This window comes from Berghia stephanieae, chromosome 11 (assembly GCF_034508935.2).
Source record: "Berghia stephanieae isolate SIO BIC M18660-M18661 chromosome 11, UCSD_Bste_1.3, whole genome shotgun sequence".
In the NCBI taxonomy this organism is placed as follows: Eukaryota; Metazoa; Mollusca; class Gastropoda; order Nudibranchia; family Aeolidiidae; genus Berghia; species Berghia stephanieae.
In genome coordinates this window covers 27,762,112-27,782,196 of record NC_088370.1, presented here as the reverse complement: position 1 = coordinate 27,782,196, position 20,085 = coordinate 27,762,112, and the positions used below count along the sequence as shown (strand labels likewise).

The following is a 20,085-nucleotide window of genomic DNA, read 5'->3' as shown; positions in this document are numbered from 1 at the left end:
GTGATTGTATTTTTGACAGGGGATTTTTTTTTCTGTAAATCTTCTGCCTGTTTGTTCTTGGTCATCATCATATCTTGTCGCGCCAGTGAGTCAGCCAGTCCCGGGCAGTCTGGTTGCATTCCCTCAGGTCAGCATTGGTGCAGTGAGGTCCCAGCGAGCATTCGGACAGGATGTGGTCCATGGTCTGTCTGGGGTGACCGCATGGGCATTCAGTGCCCGGTGAGATTTTCCATTTAAAGAGGTTGGTGGCGGTGTTTCCCACCTTTGCTCTAGCTCTGTTCAGCGCCACCCATTCTTTTCTCTTGAGGTCTGTGCCTGCTGGGAGCTTTTCTGTTGGGGGCTGGAGGGCATCGTTTGCTGTCTTGTCCCATTCTACCCATTTGTCCAGGCGGAAGAATGCTGAGTGGTCTGGGTGAAGGCTCTCTACTGTGAGGAAGCTTTTTCTTGATTTGAGCCTGCTTTTGGGGCAATTGTGGTCATGAAGGGGGTGTCTCTGGTCCATTTCCTGTTTTTTTTTGTATTTGGGCATGAGCTTCCCTCCGGATGTGTGGTGGGGCTATTCCTGCTGCACGGTAGACCAGTGGTAATGGTGTTGCTCTCAGCTGGCCCGTTATGATCCGGCAGGCGTTGTTGAGCTCGGGGTCTAGCTTGGAGGCATGGCATGATCGGGCCCATACAGCTGAGCAGTACTCCGCAGTTGAGTAGCTGAGGGCCAATGCTGTGGTCCTTAGAGTTTTAGGGTCAGTTCCCCAGTTCATGTTTGCCAGCTTTCCAAGGAGGGCATTACGCGTGGACACTTTTGCCTTGGTCTTCCTCACGTGTTCTCTGAAGGACAGAGTCCGATCAAGCGTCACTCCGAGGTACACTGGGTGGTAGTTGTACTCTAATGTCTGGCCATTCCACTTGATGTTAAGTTTTTTGTGGGCTTGGTGGTTGTTGAGGTGAAATGCACACAATGTTCTTGGTTATTTATAATTTAGCTTATGGTATCTTTAGGTTATGATTTTGATTTACATTTGTACTATTTTTGTTAGATTGCTTGTTTTTTTTTTTGTTTCAGTGGTCTCTCATATAACCTCAATTGTGTTGGAAGAGACCTAAAGCAACAAACAAACATCTTTTTGTTGTGCTTCAGTGTTGTATTTTATGTATGAGTTAATGGGTTTTCAGAGAAAGCTCTGACCATATTGATGCATTGCGCTAAGTCAAAAAGCTCACAACAGTTCGCCAGCCTGAAAATAATGTTCCAACACACACAATTGTGAATGTTAGGCAATATTACAATTCTTTCTCGGAGAGAGACAACGCTGTTAACAGCCAGGTATTCATTTTACACCTGAATACGGTGAGAGAATATGAGTAAAGAGCCTTCTCCAAGGACTCAACTATGCGCCGAGTGAGGTCGAACCCAGGACCTTCCGATCCGAAAGCGAGTGTCACACCACAAGACCACATAACCGCACTTTCCGCCAGATCTCACGGATCCAACTATCCAATCACTCCTGGGTGAGCAGAGGGGGTCAGAAAAAAAAATCTCGACTTCACCCGGGACCAATCTCGCTTCCTTTGCGTGTGAAGCGAGTACTCTACCAACTGAGCTATCGGGACTCCAAAACAAGTTTAGGATCGTTTTAATTGATCGTAATTGAATTGAAAGTTTTCTTGTGAAATGGAAAAAAAAAAGTATTTTGTCGGCATAGGACAATATCGATAAACTTTGCCCCCAATTAATTCGATATTTTATGCAGACAGGGAGCGATTAAAAGTGGTTTATTCATTCAGTGTAAACCAGACAACCGCACTACTCTGGAAAGACGCTTATTAAAAAAAAATACCAGAAAAGTCGTTCTTCATAATATATTCTAGATCAATTTAAATGACCCTCATTTTAACAAAAACTCTCAAATCTGGGACTTCTCGGAATTCCCAGGTTTGATAGTTTTTGTCAAGATGAATGTCATTTTAAATCGATCTATATTTTGAAGGACGACTTTTCTGGCCAAATTTTTAAATACGTGTCTTTCCAGAGTACGAAAGTTGACTGGTTAAAAATGCTTCATTCATTCATTTTTAAGAGCTTTAGATTATCGATATTAAGATTGAAGCGATTCAAATTTGATATGGTATCGATTTTAATCTACTCCACTAATCACATTAACACTGTGAAGGCATTGTTCGATGTTACTCTAACTACGTATGATATGGGGTTACGACAATGGATCGTGGATAGCTCATACGATAGAGTCACGCTCTCACCGGCCAGGCGGAGTTGTCGTACCAGTAAGGTCGCGGGTTCAAACCCCCATCACCGCCGCGAAAATTTTTTATTCTCTATTGTCTTCTGGCACTTTCCTACTCACTTCATCTCTTGTTGTTACCACCCTAAAATGCTCAGTTGCTTGCGAAACCTTCTAAAACCAATTCCCAACACACTTCTATTTCCATTTATAAGAAGAATTATTAGAAGTTTCTAATTTGGAGAAATTACGATTATAGAGAGATTTAGATTTGCTGTTGAAGGGTTAATAAACAGAGAATTGTAGAAAGGCTATTTATCATTAATCATTACTTTATTATCTATCGCAAATCCGTCAAATCTAAATTCTCCAACGTTTCTGTGATAATGTTTGTGTCAGTGTCAGGCCAAGGAAACTGAAATTCAGATTTGTCATTGTCACAATGAATGGAGTGCTGACACGTCTTGGCAGTTACTCTCGTGGATTCCAACGGTCATTTTTAACCCTTAACTCTCTCCTTACTAGTGCTATTTTCAGCTTTTTCCCTGAAACTTCATACACAAAAACACAGCACAAAAAAAATATACGTTTTTACTCAGTCATAAAAGCAATAAAGTACATGCTATACGAGTTGTATAACCCGTGACCTCAAGAAGTCAGGAAGAGAAGGCTCTAATAAGACAAGGGTTAGAGGCGATCTTTTTTGGGATCGTGGATAGCTCATACGGTGGAGTCACGCTCTCCCCGGCCATGTGGAGTTATCGTACCAGTAAGGTCGCGGGTTCGAGCTCTCAATCGCTGCCGCGAAAGTTTTATTCTCTATTGTCTTCTGGTATTTTTCTACTCACTTCATTTCTTGTTTTTATCAGAGTTGTATAACAAAGTGTCAATTTTGAGATGGTAAACGTAAAACCAGAATAAGAAAAATCGTTGTTTTGTATCGTAACGAATGTGCCGATTTTCCTATGGTTGGTATGGAGAGGGTTAATGCCAGGATGAGATTCACACCACAACAGCCATGCATATTTCATTTCAGTGAATTACAATCAATATTGTCGACATTTCGAGATCGTACCATTCGACAAGACGTGCCCAATACTTTTCTAACTTCTGTGTGGATTTTAAGTGATGTATTAATGCATTTATTGTGTTTTTGTTATTGGCCGAAGAAGGGTTTCGAGCCTGAAACGTTCTGTGTTTGGTATTTGGTTTATTTTTCGAAACTGTTACATTCATTTTTGTTCTTTAGTGATATTTATATGGTATAATATTTGCATCAATGTCCTGTTCCTGTTTTTTTTTTTAAATAATGTTTTCTAGAGGCTTAGTCAATAAGGTGTCGGGTTTTGTAACCACAAAAATGTAACCTATCCACTCAAAACAGTATTCTGTCGTGGGAAAGCAGAATCTAAAGTTAAATCAGTGAATTATTTTAATATGAAATTTTAGATATCATGTTTTTATTGTGCTGGTATGTGGTCTTGTTGTGTGATACTCGCTTTCCTATCGGAATTTTCTGGGTTTGAGCCTCGCATAGTTGAATCCTTGGAAAAGGCCCTTTACTCACATTCTCTCACCATACTCATGTGTAAAATGAGTACCTGGAGTACCGTTTACAGCGTTGTCTTTGTCCGAAAAAAAATTTGTAATATCGCCTAACAGGCGTCATGTCACGTCCTACAAGTAAAATAACTTCGCGAGAAGTCCCAGATTTGAACGTTTTTGCTAAGACGAGGGTCATTTAAATCGATTGATATTTGAAGGACGAGTTTTCCGGCCAAATTTTTAGATATGGGTTTTTCTAGAGTACGGCAGTTCCAACTTGTTCAATTTTGAGACAAGGGGTCACATTATATTACTCCAGGATTTCACTCTCCGGCTCTTTCTCACCGACGCCCTCTTGTTCTTCGCGAAGTCCCAGGTTTGAAAGTTTTTGCTAAGACGAGGGTCATTTAAATCGATCGATATTTGAAGGACGAGTTTTCTGGCCAAATTTTTAAATATGTTTTTTGTTCCAGAGTACGACAGTTCCAACTTGTTCAATTTCGAGACCTACACATAGTACGGTTCCAGGATTCCACTCTCCGACTCTTTCTCACCGACTCCCTTTTGTCCTCGCTGCTGACTGTTGGCTTCATGTCATGGGTGTGTCTTGTAAATCGCGTTGTTTGATAAACGAACAATGGCCATATTGACTACAGGGAACAAAAGAACTTCACAACCTTTATATATTTGGCAAATTGAATTTTTTTTTTGTTGTAACATTAAGGCTCCAAAACCACTGGACCAATCGTCACCAAATTTTGCATGGTGTTACAACATCGTGATGATTTCATCAAAAGATAGAATTTGTTTCGTAAAATGCCATGGAACACAGACGCCATCATTTTTAGCACGTGGGTTATGTGTCAACCTTCCGATAAGCGAGTGTGGCAATGAGGTCGGAGTACTTGCAGTGAATTGATACCAGTTAGCCGTTCCATCTCATTATTTTGAATACAATCCATCAATTTCTTAAAATTTATACGAATCATTTTCCGTTTTTAACATTGAAGAAGAATTCTACGATAAGGGAGGGAAATATGTATAAAAGATATTAAATGCAGTCCAAATTCTATCACTCAGACTATAAACGTTCAAAGTTACACATATTTTTGTGTCTTGGTATATTATATCAGGCTGGCGGATGTTGTGAGCATTGTATCTAAACGTACATCATTAATAAATGTGAAAGGTTACACATAGTGTTGTGTGATAGTATATTTAATATGTCTGGCGGAAGTTGTGAGTATTTTACCTAAACGCATAGCATCAATATTGTAGCCTATGATCTGGAATCGGTAAAATCTCGGTGCCCTGCCTAGCTTTAGGGATCTGTATGGATTACATTGTGTCACCTTTAACAATGCTATGTTCTGAGTATCCAGATAGTGATAAAATGTTATTAAATAATAACCGGTGGGTTTGTCTCTTCGTTGGTTTCACGTATTATTATCGTAAGATAAAGAACTGAATAAGTGTGAATTTCTGAATCCGTTTTGTCGTAAGGGACACTTAGTCACTTCACAATTGGATTCAGTAGTCTGATGTCATGCCGCCCGGCAACGGCCGCCATCTTGGTTCTAAACAAAGAAAATCATTACTTTTTATTCTTCATGCTGGCTAGAAATTTTCATTCCCTTTTCTTATGCCTTGTGATCAGAATGTGTAAAAGTCATAACATGATCAAATTTATGGGGTTTTTTTCCTCTGGAAACGCTTTTATGCTCGCCGGAGAAATATTTCATACGGGCGTCCGCCATTGTTCCGATAGTTTAGAGCCAGTGTTACTAAGTTACCATGCGTCATTAGGAAGGAAGTGACGTTATGACTGTTGAAGACTATTAAAGGATTAAAGTGTGCGGCTATGTGTTCTAGTGGTATGACACTCGGAAGGTCTTGAGTTCGAGTCCCCTCTCTGGGCGTTGGTGCATAGTTGTGTTCTTGAACAAAGCTCTTTATTCACATTATCTCGCCGTACCCGGATGTAAAATGAGTAGGCTGGCCGTTTACAGTGTTGTCTGTCCGAAAAATTGGAATATGTTTCATGCATACAGACTTCATCAGATCTTTATCTTACACCAGTGCCTGCTCTATCATTTCTCAATTTGTCTGACACTGTTTAAAGTATTGAGCTTTTATATAGCGCAATATCCACTATTTGTGCTCAAAGCGCTTTACAAGGGATCCCTGACCAACAGCAACACGTAACATGTAGAACGAAACATGACGCCTGTTAGGCGATATTTCAATTTTTTTTTCTTACATAGACAACGCTGTCAACGGCCAGGTACTCATTTTACACCTGAGTACGATGAGAGAATGTGAGTAAAGAGTCTTTTCCAAGGACTCAACTATGCGCCGAGCGAGCGAAGCTCGAACCCAGGACCTTCCGATCCGAAAGCGAGTGTCATACCACAAGACCACATAGTCGCACTGTTTCATACTCACTTTATCAGCTCATTATCTTAAACCGGTGACTACTCTCGAATTTCTCACTTTATATTTTCAAAAAACAAAAAACAAAAAAAAAAAATTAAAAAAAAAACAAAAAACAAAAACAAAAAAAAAAAAAAAAATACAAACTAGTGCGATACATCATAATTTAAAAATCAAGCACTTGCACCGACGTGTACATATATGCAGGTCTGACATACAAACTCACGTATGGGCCTAGTTTAACATTGTTATAATGGACAAGTTTTTTTGAGATTTCTATTGCAACAATGAGCCCAAAAGGAATTGGGTTATCAGACCTGCAAATAAGTGCACGTCATTTTGCACGATTTCTTTATAATAATATTGTGCCATTTCTATGATACAATATGTGACCCGCCGTCTCAAAGCGGTATTATGTCGGGATACACTAGGTTAGGGAAATTGAATTCATTGCCACAAATATCAAACTTCGGTTTAATTTCTCTACGTCATACTGGAGCATAAATACTATTTTTGCTTTACAAAAACTTGTAAAGTCCAATATCTCACCAATCTGTCTCTAAATTCACTTTTTGGGATCTGAATCTTCCCGACATAATACCGTTTTGAGACGGAGGGTCACATATGAGTAGTGAGTCAGAGCTGTAGTTTATTCTGGTTTCTACGGCAAGAAACAGACATTAGCAATTGCTTGCTACCTTTTTGATAGTCTGTCGCAAATTAAATTCCGCCAGAACTTATTGACCCCGCTACCCAATTACTGCTACTGGATGGAAAGGGTTGGGGGGGGGGGGGGGGGAAAAAAAATCTCGACCCCACCCCGGGATTGATCTCGGTCCCTTCCCGTGTAAAGCGAGTGCTCTACCAACTGGGCTATCGGGACCGCCTTGATACGATATTATTATCATAACAGATTGGAATGTAATCTAGTGCACACATAGCATAGCATGTTGGACAAATCTATATCACAGTGGTCTAACAAAACACTTTATTATTACATTTGGACAGAAAACGGTTGGTTCAGATACAGACGGAATAAGATAACATTCCAATTATGAGAAGAAAAAAAATAACCCAAGCCCTACATTTTTTATTTTATTTTACGATCTCGTTTAAGATATGCTTTTGACATGCTGGGATGGGGGGGGGGGGGGGTCAACTTTCTTAACCTGCTAACTACCATACTCTCTCTGGAAAAAAAACACGTATTTGAAAATTTGGCCAGAAAACTCGTTCTTCAAATTTCGATCGATTCAATTGACCATCATCTTGGCAAAATAAAAAACAAAAACACAAAAAAAAAACCAAACAAACAAAATAAAAAAGAAAAAAAAAAACAAAAAAAAAAAACCCCCAATAAAACAAAACAACAAAACACTTAAATGCGGGATTTCGCGATCGGCATTTGAAGCTTATGTTTTTTAACCAAATTAAGAATAAAACTCTTGGTCCAAGTAGGCCATGTTGGACAAACCGTTTCACATGCCATATCAGCAAATATAAGTATCGACGCATTGCATAATCGTGACATTTCTGATAACAATGCATTTGCTAAAATCATATTCTATCCGAAAACTTCTAGTTATTTTTTGTTGTTCGATAGTATTATACATCCAAAATCTATGATATATTGAGTGGGGTCTGCTCTCGACCTTCCACATGGTAGGCAGGTCCCCTTGCTGTGTCTTCCAGTCCCCGATAGATAGAATGCGCTCGGCTATAAAGTTCACAACATTGCCATCCGGAAATATAACGGACCAACACACACAACGATGTGTAACCATGAACTTTTATAGTCTGGTTAATACAGTTTAGTGAGAATTACTCATAAACGTGGGTGACAAAAAAAAAAACAATAACAAAGACCTGAGTGACGGCATCTTCGTTCTATCTATATCTGAGTTAATGAGTTCCTATCAGTGGAATTCTGTGCTGGTGTCTGGATGATACTTTTATGCTGATCTCAAAATAGGTACATTGATGTTTTGCTCAACACATGTTCCCTGATTGAACAAATTGCCATCTGTTTTATTTTTTCTAGGGTGCTTTGATTGTAAATCTAGAATTTTTGGACAATTCCATTTTTTTTTCCATTTTACTGTGGCGCCCCGAAATGTTCTAAATGTGTCGCAAGCGCCGTAAAACCCTTGTAAAATAACATGAAACAAAATATTTGAAATGATATATATACAACGTGAAGTGACCCTTTTGTCACTTACGATAGTACATGAAATCAAGGGCCAAACCTGTATGTATAACACTACTAGTCGTATGTCCGCTGTTTGCATTTCACACTCTGTCGAGTCCAATGTCAATCAAACCATAAGGTTGATACACTTCGATTTTGGGGTGAGGGTATTTTGGCCAAGTGGGCTAATCATTCAACGTGGTTCTTTTAACCTGCCAAACTATTGAATGAGTGCATTAAAAAAAAAATCAAATTCCGCCCCTTGATTGGCGAATAAATAATAATTGCAAAGACCTTCATAAAAGGGGCTGATATACATTCTGTGTTGTGGCTTATAGAAGGAACAACATTGACGTCACTCAGTTCATTGGTATTGCTTTTAGCCAGCCATAAAAATGAGCTTTTATATAGCGCAATATCCACTAATCGTGCTCAAATCACTTTACAAGGGATCCCTGACCAACAGCAACACGTAACATGTAGAACGAAACATAACGCCTCTTAGGCGATATTAGAATTTTTTTATGACAGAGACAACGCTATCAAAGGCCAGGTTTCATTTTACACTTGAGTATGGTTAGAGAATGTGAGTAAAGAGTCCTTTTCAAGGACTCAACTATGCGCCGACCGCGGCTCGAACCCAGGACCTTCCGATCCGACAGCGAGTGTCGTACCACAAGACCACATAGCCGCACAGTTCTCACTAAATTCTATCAATCAGACTATTGATGCATTGGGTTTATCAGACTATACACTTTAAGTGTTACTCAAACCATCACGACTCAAACAATGCTATGTTTACCGATTCGACATTGTATAGACAGAACGAAGATCACGTCAGTCATGTCTTTGTTATTGCTTTTTGCCATCCGCGTTTATGAGCAATTCTCACTAAACATTACTATCCAGACTATAAAAGTGCAAGGTTACACATATTTTTGTGTGTTGGCCCGTTGAACTTCCGGATGGCAATGTTGTGAGCTTCTTAGCTAAGCGCATACTATCTATACGCATGGAGCTCCTTAGTTTCTTATCTCGATTTTAGTCTCGGATAAAACTTCACCAGATTGAATGAAGTTGACGTAACTCGGCTCTTTGTTATTGTTTTGAGACCGCCAGTCTGGTGATTAGTTCTCACTACAGTCTCTCTGACAGACAATAAATATGTTAAATTTTACTCATAGTTTTGTGTGTTGTTACTATTGATCTGATGAGCACATCAGGAATTCTTGCTAAACCATAATTTAAACACGTACTTACCTGTCATCCGAAACAATAAGATGCTCCTTCTCCTTCTCCTCCTCCTCCTCCTCTTCCTCCTCCTCCTCCTCCTCCTCCTCCTCCTCCTCCTCCTCCTCATCCTCCTCCTCCTCCTCCTCTTCTTCTTCTTCTTCTTCTTCTTCTTCTTCTTCTTCTTCTTCTTCTTCTTCTTCTTCTTCTTCTTCTTCTTCTTCTTCTTATCCTTACACCTCACCCCCTCCCCGTGTCACTTCTTCTTTCTCCATGTTCTCCTCGTTATCCACCTCATCCTATTCTACCAGTTCCTCTTTCAACAAAACCACCTTCTGCTTATATCCATGCTTGATCTCCCCCCCCCCCCACACTCTCACCCTCTCTCTCTCTCTCTCTCTCTCTCTCTCTCTCTCTCTCTCTCTCTCTCTATCTATCTATCTCTCTCTCTCTCTCTCTCTCTCTCTCTCTCTCTCTCTCTCTAATCCTCCTTACCTCTCATTTTATACGTCCTATCATTAATCTATCCCAATGGTCAAGAACAAGACCACGGGTCAATTTGGACAATACTGGACTTGTTCTCCACCCCGTTAGCATTTCGTTATGGTACCTGTCATTCATACCTATCGGATTAAACTGGACAGATCACAATAGGGCAATGCACTCACAAATCAGATTTCTTGGGTTGAGGGTCAACTGGTTCTATTTCCATATTTGTTCAAATTGAGAAAAATTGGTTTATATTAACTTCAACCACTCTTTTATAGCTGCATAGTTTATGCGTTAAATTGCCGATTTGAACCAATTTTTGTCAGATAAATCCTTTTAAAATCTTGATTGTAAAGCATATAATATCTCAAAATTTTCCAAAAGTGGATATAGAACCAGTTAATCCTTAGCCCACGATATATTTATTTATTTATTTATTTATTTTTGTCTTTGATTTGGCCAGAAATTATTTACTTCGATTATCGATTCAAGTGATTCTAGCTTGTCAAAAAAAAGTTACAAAGCTGTGTATGACCTCTGACCTGTGACTTTAAAGAAGTGCTCAGTTTGAACCTTGTCAACTTATCAGGGTCTTTTTAATCAAACGATATTTGAATCTAAAGTTTTTTTCTAGCCAAAATTTTAAAAAGTGTATTTTGTAAGAGTACTGCTGCATACTATTCTTCTGGACTGAAAAAAATCCCCGAACAAACAGGTATTTAAAATTGTGGCCAGAAAACTCGTCCTTCAAATATCAATCGATTAAAATGACTCTCACCTTGGAAAATAAAAAAAACCTGGGACTCGCGAATTCTCAGATTTGAGAGTTGTTTTTTTTTTTAATTTATTAATTTTTTTTTTGAACCATGAGGGTCATTTTAATCAGTCGAAATTCGAAGGATGAGTTTTCTGGCCAAATTTTAAAATACGTGTTATATATTATTTTTTCTTCCGAATACTGAAGTATAAAGATCGAATACAGCCACGGGCCGTACGACATAGCCTTTGTTAACGTATGGACTTGTATATTAACGTCATTTTTATGTCAATGGCACCAAGTTGTGAGTTATAAACTTTTGGCGGTCTTGCCTGGGTATTTTGACATAGCCTAATTCTTTGCTCAGTGCCAGGAATAAGTTTAAGAGGGCTAGCATAATGCTTGTACATATGAGCTTCCTGCCTTATCATAAAATTTACTTGTAGTTACTGTAATAAAGTCATCTGTTGTGGTACTATTTCTTGTAATGTAATTGTTACTGCTCGAAGTCGAAGAAATAAATAACAATGTGAAATTGAGTGTAAGGTTTAATTTAATATAGGAATACAGATAAAATGGACGTTTCGAGTTCCTTTTTATCAACAAAACAGGATGAATGAAACACTACAGACGAATGAGATAATGTGGTAGTGCTTCATTCACCTGTTTTGTTGATAAAGGGGAACCCCGAAACGTCCATTTTATCTGTTTTCGTATATTAAATTGAAGCTGACATTCAATTTCACATTGGGATTTACTATTACATGTGGTAATTCGATTCGGAGGTGAAGTTTCAAGATTTGTAAATATGCAACCTGTCTTTGAGCTCATGTTCTCAGGTCATTTGTTTCAGTGTGTTGTTATACCTTTGGTATATTCTATGCCCTGGATGTGGTTCCATAACTTGTGTGGAAGCAATTTTTTACAGTGCAAGTTATTATTATTATTATTATTATTATTATTATTATTATTATTATTATTATTATTATTATTATTAAATTATTATTATTATTATTATTATTATTATTATTATTATTATTATTATTATTATTATTATTATTATTGTTATTATTATTATTATATTATTATTATTATCATTAGTATTATTATTATCATTATTATTATTATTATTATTATTATTATTATTATTATTATTATTATTATTATTATTATTATTATTATTATCATCATTATTATTATTATATTATTATTATTATTATTATTATTATTATTATTATTATTATTATTATTATTATTATTATTATTATTATTATTATCATTATTATTATCATTATCAATATCTTATCTGTTGTTTGTTTTTTATTTGTCGCACATGATTTACTGCATTAAATAAAGTTGCTTATTATCACAAATGGTTTTGATCACTTGTGTAGCGTGGAGCTGCTAAGCTTTATCAACAGGTTATCGTTAAATCATTCGATATTTATTTCTATTTAATCATTGTGATCTTAAAATCTTATTTGTCATTCAGCTCTGCTGTGTTATTTACTTCTTATCTATCGTGCGATAATACATTATGAAATAAGCAAATACTAGGCGAATGAAGGAACATGTTTGATGATCAATCATCTCGATAAACATTACTGTAAATGGGATTAACCAGTTAACAGATGTAACTTTGGAAAACACGTATTTAAAAATTTGGCCAGAAAACTCGTCCTTTAAATTATAACCATCGATTTAAATGACTCGCATATTGGCAAAAAAAAAAACAAGAAAAAACCCCCAAAAAAGACAAACTCTCAAACCTGAGACTTCGTGATATCCCAGGCTTGAGAGAGTTTGCCAAGATGAGAGTCAATTTAAATCCATCGATATTTTTTGAGGGACGAGTTTTCTACCCAAAATTTTAAACACATTTTTTTTTTCTGAGAGTGCGGTTATGTGTTTAAATTAAAGTGAATAAACGTGACTCATAATACACACAATCAAATGTTGTTTGTTTTGTGTGTTGTCATCATTTATACGAGTCCCTTTATTTATTTTTCTCTTCATTTTATTGATAACAATGTGAGATTGAATGCAAGCTTCAATTTAATAATAATATACGAAAACAGATAAAATGAACGTTTCTGGTTACGTCCATTTTCTCTGTTTTTGTATATTATTAGATTGAAGCTTTCATTCAAATTCACGTTGTTATTTATTTCTTCGAGCTTCGAGCAGCAGCATTTACAATCTTCATTTTATTGGCCATTAATGCACCTCTAGTTTTTGTGTTTAAATTGTGGGCTTCCAAATACATACTAACTAGATATATCAAAATTGTATGGATATGAAGGAAATTGACGTCACTCACCTCTTTGCTATTGTTTTTAGACAGCCATTTAGTTGATTAGTTCTCACTAAATTCTATCAACCAAGGCTATAAACGTTAAAGGTTTACACATAATTTCGTGAGTTGGTAAGCTATATTCGGCTGGCGGTTGCTGTGAGTATTTTACCTAAACGCATAGGAACACTTGATTGGAAGGACATTTTTTCGGTGTGTATAAAATGGGACTGGAAATATACATAATTGGATTTAGATGTTAGGAATTGTAGGGTGTGTTCTTTCACGATGAGTAAGTCTATTGTCCCGTGTTGTTGTTATGGTTGTTGTTTTTGTTGTTGTGGTTGTAATTTGTTGTTGTTGTTGTTGTTGCTGCTGCTGTTCATGTTGTTGTTATTTTTGTTGTTGATGTGTTGTTAATATTTTGTTGTTTTATCTTTGTTAACAATCTTGTTGTTACTCTTGTTATTGTTGTTATTTTTGCTATTTTTTGTTATTATAGTTGTATAACAGCCGCTGTTATCATTCTATGTTGTATATATTTTCGTCATCGTCAAAGTTGTTGTTAACAATCTTGTTGGCGTTGCTGTAGTTTTTGTTTTTGTTTTTGTTGTTGTTGTTGTTGTTTTTGGGGGTTTTTTTTTGTTTGTTGTTGTTGTTTTTTGTTTTTTTTTTTTTTTGCTGTTGATGTCGGCAGCTGATTTTTTTAAGGGGGGAAGGGGGGGGGGTACATTTTTAAAAATAATCTTACCCCCCCCCTCTCTCTCTCTCTCTCCCCCCCCCCCTCTCTCTCTTTCTCTCTCTCTTTTTCCCTCTCTCTCTCTCTTCCTCTCTCTTTCTCTCTCTCCCCTCTCCCCCCTCTTCTCTCCTCTCTCTCTCTCTCTCTCTCTCTCTCTCTCTCTCTCTCTCTCCCTCTCTCTCTGCTTTCCCTGGCACGTTTTATGTACACCTTTTTCAGATGTTTAGCCTAACATTAAAATCTTATAAGGATAGTTACATGTATTTTTAAAGAAACAACCTGCGTGCACCTAATTGCAGGTCATCAGCCCTGAAAAAAACGCACTGGTTGGATTAGTAGTGTTATACTAATCTAAGAAATATTGCAGTGTATGACATAATCAGTCGGATGGTGAAAAGGTTTGAACTGAGATATTGCCAAGTTTAGTTATCAGGTCAATTTTTTAAAATCAAAAAATGAGTTTTTGTCATAAATTATTAAATCAACCCTTTTTGTACATCTTCGGGAAATATCAAAGCTTAAATTCTTTAAAAACTTATAAATATTTAATAGCTAGTCAAGTTGAAAAAGTATGAAATTTGAGAAAAGTTGCTGAATATCTTTCCCATACATCTGACCATAACTTCATTAAAAATCATCCGATTTAATTCAAATAAAGATTAAAATGCTCTGGGGAGCATATTCTTTCAGAAAATGTAATCCAAAAAGTTCACCTTCCGACTGCTTACGTCATAATGCACTGACACTAAAATATTAATGATATCAACTTTACCTCTGTTTTTCAGCCGACAAGAGTAACCACATCCCAACCATCAAGATGCCCACCAAAGATCCAAGGACCTATGTCAAGGCCACACCCCTCCCCATCCCATCACAGAAAGGACTCAAACTCCAAGCCCGTGGGTTCGAGGTCTACAACCCAACGTCCCCGACGAGAGAGGAGGTTTGGAAAATGAACTTTGACAGGCGGAGAGATCAGATGCAAGAGCAAGGATTCTACAGCTACAACCACAGGCCCTACAAGGGGGTTGGGGATCCGTTCTATCTGGATGAGAAAAAGATGATCTTACACTCGCTTGGACAGTGGAATGAGGTAAGGACAACGTGTACTTATTTTACAGGTCTGATGACCTAAATTATTGTTATAAGCTCATTGTTCTATTCGAAATACATTATCTCAAACCAACGCAAAATATTGTCCATAATACAATTTTAAATTTTTAGACTCTGGACTGTCGATGGAGCATCAGGTTAATAATTTGGTTAGATCTCTCTTTTTCCAACTAAAAAAAGATTGCTTCCATTAGACGGGTCATATCTGAGGATGTGACCAAACACCTGGTTGTGTCCCTCGTACAATCGAAATTGAATTATTGTAATGCTCTGTTGTTTGGCGTTTCGCAATATAATCTGAGACGTCTTCAGATTGTCCAAAACAGCGCTGTCAGACTAGTATTTATGAAGCGTAGGTGCGATTCTGTCAGACCTCTGCTTCATGACCTGCATTGGCTGCCTGTTGAGAAAAGGATTAAATTCAAAGCTTGTGTTTTAGTGCATCGTTGTCTTGAAGGTACTGCCCCTTCCTACATTTCGGAACTAATTGAAATATATTCAAAACCCAGCCCCTTACGTTCGGCCAGTGATTCCACCAAACTAGTTGTCCCTCGAATACGGAAAAATGCTGGAATGAGATCCTTTTCTCATTTCGGACCCTCTGTTTGGAACGCCTTACCACAGAGCATTCGTGAAAAAGAATCTTTGTCTATTTTTAAACGTTCGCTTAAAACATATCTGTTTCGTCTTTAGTAGATGTTATGAGAAGCAAGATAGGTCCGTCTGGTTTCTATTGTGAGTTGTGTGTCTGTGTGTGTGTCTGTGTGTGTGTGTGTGTGTGTGTGTTTGTGTGTGTATGCTTGTGTGTGTGAATGAGTATGTGTCAGCCAAGGTAATTTGTAATTTAAGCGCTTAGAGTCTGGTATCTCGGAGTTATAGCGCTTTATAAGTTTTCAGCATTATTATTATTATTATTATTATTATTATTATTATTATTATTATTATTATTATTATTATTATTATTATTATTATTAAATCAAGCCAATAATTGTTTTCGGTTATCAGACTTGCAAATATGTTCAGGTTGGGTAAGGATCATTTAACGCATAAATCTTGTATTGGGGTCCTGAAGGACTACGATAGCTTCTTCTTCTTCTTCTTCTTCTTCTTCTTCTTCTTCTTCTTCTTCTTCTTCTTCTTCTTCTTCTTCTTCTTCTTCTTCTTCTTCTTCTTTCAGCTTATCCCGCATTTTGCAGGGTTGCCATAATGAATGCCACATTTCCATTCATCTCTGTTCAGAGCATCATCTTCCTCCAGGCCCAGTTCTTTCATATCCTTTACCCTATCCAACCATCTAGTCTTTGGGCATTCCTTTTTCCCCTTTCCCGCTATTTGTAAGTCCAATACTTTCCTCCCCACGTACTCCCTCTCTCGTCTCTTCACATGTCCGAACCATTTCAATCTATCTTCTCTCATCTTTATTGATACATCTTCACTTCAGTCAACTTTTAAAGTCGTTCAATTCTCACATTATCTTTTCTTGTCCAGCCAAATGACCATCTCGATATCCTCCTATAGCTTTTTCTGAATCAATTACAGTACTCTCATCTCTTCCTTTGTCAATAGTTATATTATTGCTTCTGTAGCAGGTTTACAATATGTAGTCAAAGTAAGGCGAGAAGTGATAATTGACTTAATGACTTATTGCTGATCGCCTCCTAATCTTCGGACTGGGACGTTTTGGCTTTACTATTATTATTATTATTATTATTATTATTATTATTATTATTATTATTATTATTATTATTATTATTATTATTATTTAATCATTATACTCCACCAGAATGAAGACTGGGACAGCACCAGTAGTTCAGAGGAGGAAGACGACGGAACCGGTCAGTTTGCCATGGCCCCTCAAGCCACTATGGTCAGTGTATTGGTCATTTTCTTTCACCTGTCTTTCCATCTCTTACCCTTAACTATTTTTTTTTAAAATAATAAATAGAATATGTACATTTATAAAGCGAATTCCACGGAATAATCATGCTCAATGCGCCGCACAATTTTTGTTTTAACATTATTCTCACAGCAGGCTATACGGAATCATATTTCCATTTCGTACAGTACCAATCACCTGATACGCATCGTTTTTCGTACTAACACTCTAACAATATCAGCCACTGCATGTAGCCACGTACTCATTCACTCCTGAGTCAAATCGTGTATCACAATCATCAGCGTGCATCGCAAAGGCATTAGAATTCAAGTTTCAATTGTCATTTATATATTCCCTTCTCTCTTATCGTCTCTCTCTCTCTCTCTCTCTCTCTCTCTCTCTCTCTCTCTCTCCTCCCCCTCTCTCTCTTTCTCTCTATCTATCTATCTATCTATCTATCTATCTATCTACCTACCTACCTCTAAATCTGTCCATCCATCATCTATCTATCTATCTATCTATCTATCTATCTATCTATCTATCTATCTATCTATATATCTATCTATCTATCTATCTATCTATCTATCAATCTACCTATCTATCCATCCATCCATCCATCTATCTATCTATTTATCTATCTATCTATCTATCTATCTATCTATCTATCTCTCTCTCTCTCGCTCTCTCTCTCTCTCTCTCTCTCTCTCTCTCTCTCTCTCTAGCTAGCTATCTCTCTCTATATCTATCTCTCTATCTATCTAATAGTAGAGACATTTTTATTATTATTAATCCTGAACGAGCCATTTAGCGCATAATATGAGACATCTACCAAGGACTTCCATTTCTCTCTGTCAGCTGCATGGATACCGATATTATTCCAGGTTAGGGCAGTCTCTTTCAGCTCTTTGTCAGTGGATCTTCTCCAGGTTTCTTTGGATCTGCCCGCACTTCATCTTTTAGAGAGAGGGAATGGGGATGCCGCTCTCAACGTATAATGGACGATGCCCCCGTTTCGAGCCGAAATAAGTCCCGGCCACCCTTGTACGCAGATTCCCTGACTACGGACATAGATGCATAGACGAGATAGACGTCGGTTTGGACGAATTCAATTCCTCGAGGGGGAGGGACATACACTCTTCGATACTAGGTGAGAAGTTGCCAGGCTTTTCCTCCAGTAAGAGGAGACACTGGGTGGTAGCGAATCGGCTTCGGTCGAGAACCTGCCTAACGGCAAAATCGCATCATCAGTGGGGACTTCCCACTTGTCCAACATGTACCCGTTGTGAGAAAGAACCCGAATACGCAACGCATCTTGTTGATCAGTGTGTTGTGACGAAGCTTCCGGGTGAGTTTGCGACGATGCACGAATGCGCTACGGAATTTGCTGATTGGGTCGATCGTCAAAAAATAGTAGTGTGAGCACCTTTAGAAGCTGCTGCCATCAGCCGTCCAGCGGAGTGCAGTTCTTGGTACAGAAGATTACTCAATTCGCCCATGGTCTTTATTGAACTAGATACCAAGTACTGGACAACAGATGGGAAGAGAAAGCGGGGAAGACCAAAAGAAACCTGGCGAAGGACCATGGAGAAAGAATTAAAGGAAGCAGGCCTATCCTGGAGTACAGCCACAGTAAAAGCAGCCGATCGCAAATATATATATATATATATATATATATATATATATATATATATATATATATATATATATATTAATGGAGATGTCTGGTGGAGATGCCCTATGTGCTTCAAGGCCCGCAGAGGTTTAAGTAAAGAAAATAAGATACTAAGGATCATTGTAGTGATAATCACTAGGTAATTGTTTTCTATTTTTCCAGACCGCTGCCAAATTTGTGTTACGAAGAACTCGGAAAGACCTCAATACGTTATCGAAGGAAGTCGTGAAAGGAAGGTAAGGTTGCGGGGATGGTCATCTGAGAATATATCGTTGAAGAAAAAGGACATAGATTGATAGATAGATAGATAGATAGATAGATAGATAGATAGATAGATAGATAGATGGATGGATGGATGGATGGATGGATGGATGGATGGATGGATGGATGATGATGATGATGATGGATGGATGGATGGATGGATGGATAGATAGATAGATAGATAGATAGATAGGAAGGTAGATAGATAGATAGAAAATGGAAGAAAGAAGGAAAGATGGAGGGGGAAAGTAAGAGAGAGAGAGAGAGAGAGAGAGAGAGAGAGAGAGAGAGAGAGAAGAGAGAGAGAGAGAGAGGGGGGGGGGACGTTCATGAATGATATTTCAAATCCATGCCCGTTTGTTTATTCAGCAATCTATGTTGACCACTACAAAACCAACCTGGCATCAAGTGTCTCTCTTTGATCGGGTTGTGTCGACTGCTTTTCAAACAGAGATTGCAATCCAGATACACTATAAACAATCTGGTATGGCACCATGATTGGAAAACAAACGATAGGCATATTATATATACACTTGTACGTACATGAAACGTTATTGGCAACCTTATATGCACGAACACCCACACACCCAACACACACACACACACACACACACACACACCCAGCACACCCACACACCTAACACACACAGCACACATACCCACACACACTCAACACACACACACACCCAACACACGCACACACACACACTCAAAACACACACACCAAACAGACACACACACACATACAAACACACATGCGTTTAGTTCGATAACACTCATATCATCGACCGTAAACGTTTATAGATAGAATGAAGATGACGTCACTCAAGCCTTTGTTATTGTATTTTGCCATCCGCGTTTGTGAGTACTTCTCACTAAACTTTATCAACCACACTATAAAAGTTCATGGTTACACACAGTTTTGTGTGTTGGTCCGTTATACTTCCGGATGGCAATGTTATGAGCTTCTTAGCCAAGCGCATACTATCTATAGTAGGATTGTTAGAATACAGTGAGAACTGCTCCTAAAAATTGCTTGCAAAAAAACAACATTGAGCTGAGTGACGTCAATTTCGTTCCTTCTGTACACGCGTCAGCATGGAAACTCAATAAGACACCAATAAACGTGTAGTCGAGGGAATATAACCACACCCCTTGTCCGTCAACCCCCAATTTGTCCGAACAGTCAATTAACCAATAGGGTTTTGACCAATCAAAACGAGAGATTTGAGACACACCTTCAAGTCTACTC

General features: G+C 37.9%; 1 protein-coding gene across 24 annotated transcripts in view; it reads left to right on the top strand.

Annotated features, from left to right (window-relative positions):
• The window catches only part of LOC144957124 (coiled-coil domain-containing protein 60-like), a 75,511-nt gene that overhangs the window by 7,997 nt on the left and 47,429 nt on the right, over positions 1-20,085 (top strand). For 6 of the 24 annotated variants that reach the window (XM_078888142.1, XM_078888126.1, XM_078888121.1 and 3 more), the window contains exons 2-4: positions 14,697-15,004; positions 16,808-16,891; positions 18,735-18,808. In XM_078888142.1, coding sequence (XP_078744268.1) covers positions 14,729-15,004; positions 16,808-16,891; positions 18,735-18,808 — 434 coding nt within the window. In that variant the 5' untranslated portion in view covers positions 14,697-14,728. Of the gene's footprint in view, positions 1-3,266; positions 3,439-12,925; positions 13,465-14,696; positions 15,005-16,807; positions 16,892-18,734; positions 18,809-20,085 lie in introns of those variants that run through there. The other 18 variants (XM_078888141.1, XM_078888133.1, XM_078888129.1 and 15 more) reach the window with 17 other exon arrangements.